General features: G+C 32.9%; 1 protein-coding gene across 4 annotated transcripts in view; it reads right to left on the bottom strand.

Moving 5' to 3' along the window:
- The window catches only part of LOC106867653 (uncharacterized), an 18,455-nt gene that overhangs the window by 12,464 nt on the left and 1,579 nt on the right, over nt 1-4,412 (bottom strand). For all 4 annotated transcript variants that reach the window (XM_014912585.2, XM_052972824.1, XM_014912584.2 and 1 more), the window contains 2 exons: nt 3,347-3,587; nt 1,307-1,437 (listed from right to left, as the gene is read on the bottom strand). In XM_014912585.2, coding sequence (XP_014768071.1) covers nt 1,307-1,437; nt 3,347-3,569 — 354 coding nt within the window. In that variant the 5' untranslated portion in view covers nt 3,570-3,587. The remainder of the gene's footprint in view (nt 1-1,306; nt 1,438-3,346; nt 3,588-4,412) is intronic.

The raw sequence follows: 4,412 nt of genomic DNA on the forward strand, positions 1-4,412 counted from the left end.
ACACCTTTTAAGCATGGCCGTTGCCAGTCCTCTGTGACTGACCCTCGTGCCGGTGGCACGTAAAAGCATCCACTACACTCTCGGAGTGGTTGGCATTAGGAAGGGCATCCAGCTGTAGAAACTCTGCCAGATCAAATTGGAGCCTGGTGCAGCCTTCTGGCTTGCCAGTCCTCAGTTAAATCGTCCAACCCATGCTAGCATGGAAAGCGGACGTTAAATGATGATGATGATGATATATATATATATATATATGTATATATAATATAAGGAGAAAATGGAGAGTTTCAACAGATAAAATTTTATTTATTTACATATTGTCAAAATTCTCTGTAACCCACAGTTTGTTTCCATACTTAACTCAACCAATTACAAATTAATAAATTAAAAATTGCATCTTGAAATATCAAGTTAAATACTTCCTCAGGGTGAGAATTAGACACATATAAAAATCACACCATAAACGAGTGGGTGATGATCGACAAACTCATCATGACAATAATGCTTGTGTGTACATGTTAATATTTTTAAAAAAAACATTATATATTTATGGCTTTTGTTTCTATCTATTTGTGTGTGTGTGTGTCTGTGTGCACACGTTAAATTTATTTGTGCATTCATTTATGATGTGATTTTTATGTGTGTCTAATTCTCACCCAGAGGAAATAGTTAACTCGATATTTCAAGATGCAATTTTTAATTTTTAATTTATTAATTTGTAATTGATTGAAACAAATTGTAGGTTAGAGAATTATGACAATATGTAAACAAATCAAATTTTATAAATTGTAACTCTCCATTTTCTCCCTATATTATATTGAAATATACCTATATATCAAAGCGTAATAATCATCAAACTCCATAATATACTTAACTGGTACCTATTTAAACAATAAACACCAATACTATTAAGCTATACTGGACTCTTGAACTTTTAGATCGATATATAAGATTAAACTGGTGAAGCTTGGATGTTAACATCCCTTTTATGAGGTAACTGTATACTCAAAATAGCTTTTATATATATATTTATGTTATCATGCATACACACATTATAATTTACTTTTAACTCATGCCCCAATATGCACATACTGACCATGCTTTAATAAAAATACTTTTTTGTGGAGTCAACATTTATTGTAAGAGCCCTTTATGAAATTTTAAGTTTTTCTTATCTTATACGCAAAGTTATTATTACAACATATCAGGTATACCTGAAGTCTGATATATTTTTAAGGAGTTAAATCCTTGATTGCTAATTTAACAAGAAAAATGAATCTGTTAAAAATAATGAATGTAGGTGTAATACCTGCTTAAAGTCATAGTTTATTGCTGCATTTATGATTTGTTTCACATGAATTTTCTGTTCATTAACCATTAGTGAAAGCGATCTATAGAGAGTGTTAACTTCTTTGTTGAGTTTTTCATTAAAATATTTACCTGAAACAAAATATTTCACATGAGAGAAAAAGTATGTTTTACTTTCAAGTCAATATGTTAATCATCAACAGCAATATAAACATTATTTTAATATTCATAATTCTCTTAAGGTTGTGAGCTGGCAGAATCTAAATGCTGGGTAAAATGCTTAGTGGTATTTCATCCTTCTTTACATTCTCATTTCAAATTCCACTGAGGTCGACTTTGCCTTTTATCTTTTCAGGATGTTGTGTCAACGCCCCCAGGCGAAGAAGTAGGATCTCCCAAGACATATAAATAGAGGTAGTCTGGCTGTGGTAGGAGAGTTGAGTAGCAGTTGTGTAGTGGTTGAGTAGCGATCATCCGAAGGTGCTAGATAGCAGTAGCTTGAGACATAACACAGGGTCAATAAAATAAGTACCATTTGAATACTGGGGATGATGTAATTGACTTATCACTTCCCCCAAAATTGCTGGCCTTGTGCCAAAATTTGAAACCAATATTCATCGTTCTCCATGCTTGGGTTTGATAAATCTGTAATATTGCAATGCTTCTTTCCTTTTGATCATGCATCATCTCATGTAGATTAATCTAATCATTCATCTCACATCTTTCTTTGTCTGTCTTCCCCACAGATACATTTCCCCATCTACTTGCAGTAACGTTTCATCCAATATGCTTCATTCTCATTAAATTAGACATTACTAAATGTATCTGATTTCAAAACCCCTTCCTCAACCATCTTGTAATCTATCTTTCTCATAAATCTGTTGTATATCCAAAGGACCATACTCCATTTATTTCTCTTCAGTTGCTGCAGCTCTTGTTTTACTTCCATACATTATCACACATCTCAGATACTCTTTCTTTTGCCTATATCTGCTTCCCTAAGTATTTATATCATCTAAAAAACAGAAATACTACTTCTAATGAGATATTCAAGTATTCATGAAATAGTTTTCAGTTCACAGCTATTGAAGTTACAACTACTATAGAGCATCTGTTGTATCCAAAGTTCAGGATCCCTGTTAGTCTTCCAGAGATTCCAATATCCCCTACGTGTACTCAATGTATGAATTACATTATATTGACTTCCTACCTAACCCTTTCTATACTCTGATGAAAGTTACATCTCAGGTGCTACAAACACTTTTTTGTTGACTCAAACTCTTGCACTGTAGAAGCTCATCAGATGGTTTGTCACTGTAATTTAAAGGTCCAGTCTTATCACACAGTGTCACACTGATTTCATCTAAGAATTAAGTTAAGGGTTCATGTCTATGGAATACTCAAGCACTTATATGCTAATTCAGTGAGCCTGGTAGTTCAGAACAATTGAACACTCATGGTCAGAAATTCTGATCAAGATCAACCAATTATTTTTATTGGATGAATTATTCTAGCTTCACTTCAGAACTATTTCAGCATTTTTTTACAGCAATTATTTTTTCCATTTTGCATAAATGGCTTATTAAAGCTAAAATATTAAATAGATTTATTTTCTGTCTTAACCAACATTGTTGTGGCCTTCATCATCTTTCTCTACTTATTCAAGTTCTGATGTTTGAAATTCTATTGATGATGGAATTTTAGTGCCATGAATATTATAAACATTATCATCATATGAGCAAACTCATAAAGAAAGGCATTCTTTCCGTTTAAGGTTATCTATAACCACATTATCCAATATGCCTTTCCCTTATCTAAAATGGTTAGGTGTAATTTGAAGGACATTTGGCTGCGATTGCTTGGAGGACAAATGACCATTATTTTATACTCTCTGGAATAGAAAGAAACAAAACTCAACTGTACAACGACATATATTTAACTAGTACTATATTCTTACCGGTTACTATTATCATTAAAACAGTTTATTTATATTCGTTTGAGTTCGTAAAGCTGTTAAAATATATTTGAAACGAAATCTCACCAAAATTATGAAGAAGCTTATCTGTCTCATCTCCTTCAGGTTCCAAATGTGACGGTGCATGAGGAAAATAAGGAGTGTCAACAGAACCTTCACAAATACCAGCTTCTGAGAATGAAAAGGCACCGTGAAAATTCGAGTGAGGGGTCTCTAGATGATTATAAATTGAAGATGAAGAGACTTCATGATATACAGACTGGATGAAATCTGATTGGTCATCATACATGGCTTCTTCAAATTTTTTCTAAAAGACGAAAAGCAGCATTTGAAAACCACGTTAACATTATTATGGTGTTTGAAAACCAAATACAATCAAAATAACGCAGCTGCAAAATGTGAATCTAAAAAAAAAATCACTCCCCCTTGTCCACCAAAAAAGCACATAAAAAGTAAAGGCAAAATAATGCAGAGAATATATACATCTTCATTTTTAGCAATGATCATTTTGCAGACATAATTAATTAGCAAGGTAATACCAATGGCAAATAATTCAACATGATAATCATATTTTTGTTATTTTCTTTCTGTTTGCAGATCCGACTTTCGACAGCGAAAGAAAAGTCCTATAGAGAGGTATTTGCAGACGAGGAAAAATGATGCGTCACATCTGCAATTTATTTTGTTAAATATTATCAACTTTTTTCTCGTAATGTATAATTTGGTTTGGGCCAAATGACATCTCCACGATAGTCGACAATTTTGTCAGTGAAAAGCATGACCGTCACACAATTTTTTAAAGATAAAAACTTTTATTTTCATTTGTACATCTTTTAGAACATTGTCATTTTATAAGATTTTGCTGGCAAATGTTTAAATCAACATAAACATTTATTTATATGAAAGAAAATTACCGGAGAACTTTCATCTAATTCTTCCAAATCTTTCTGTTAAAACTATATTGAAACGATTTTTGAGGAATTTTTATTTATATCACAACAACTGGCCAGACACCACAAGGTTTAATGGAGCCTACTGAAGCAAGCAAACACGCTTGCAGTATTAGCTCGATGGCGAGGCTAAGGCGTTGGGAAAGCCAAGCGCCCTCAAGGGCATCACCTGACACCTCGGT

Source organism: Octopus bimaculoides, chromosome 1, assembly GCF_001194135.2.
Source record: "Octopus bimaculoides isolate UCB-OBI-ISO-001 chromosome 1, ASM119413v2, whole genome shotgun sequence".
Classification (NCBI taxonomy): Eukaryota; Metazoa; Mollusca; class Cephalopoda; order Octopoda; family Octopodidae; genus Octopus; species Octopus bimaculoides.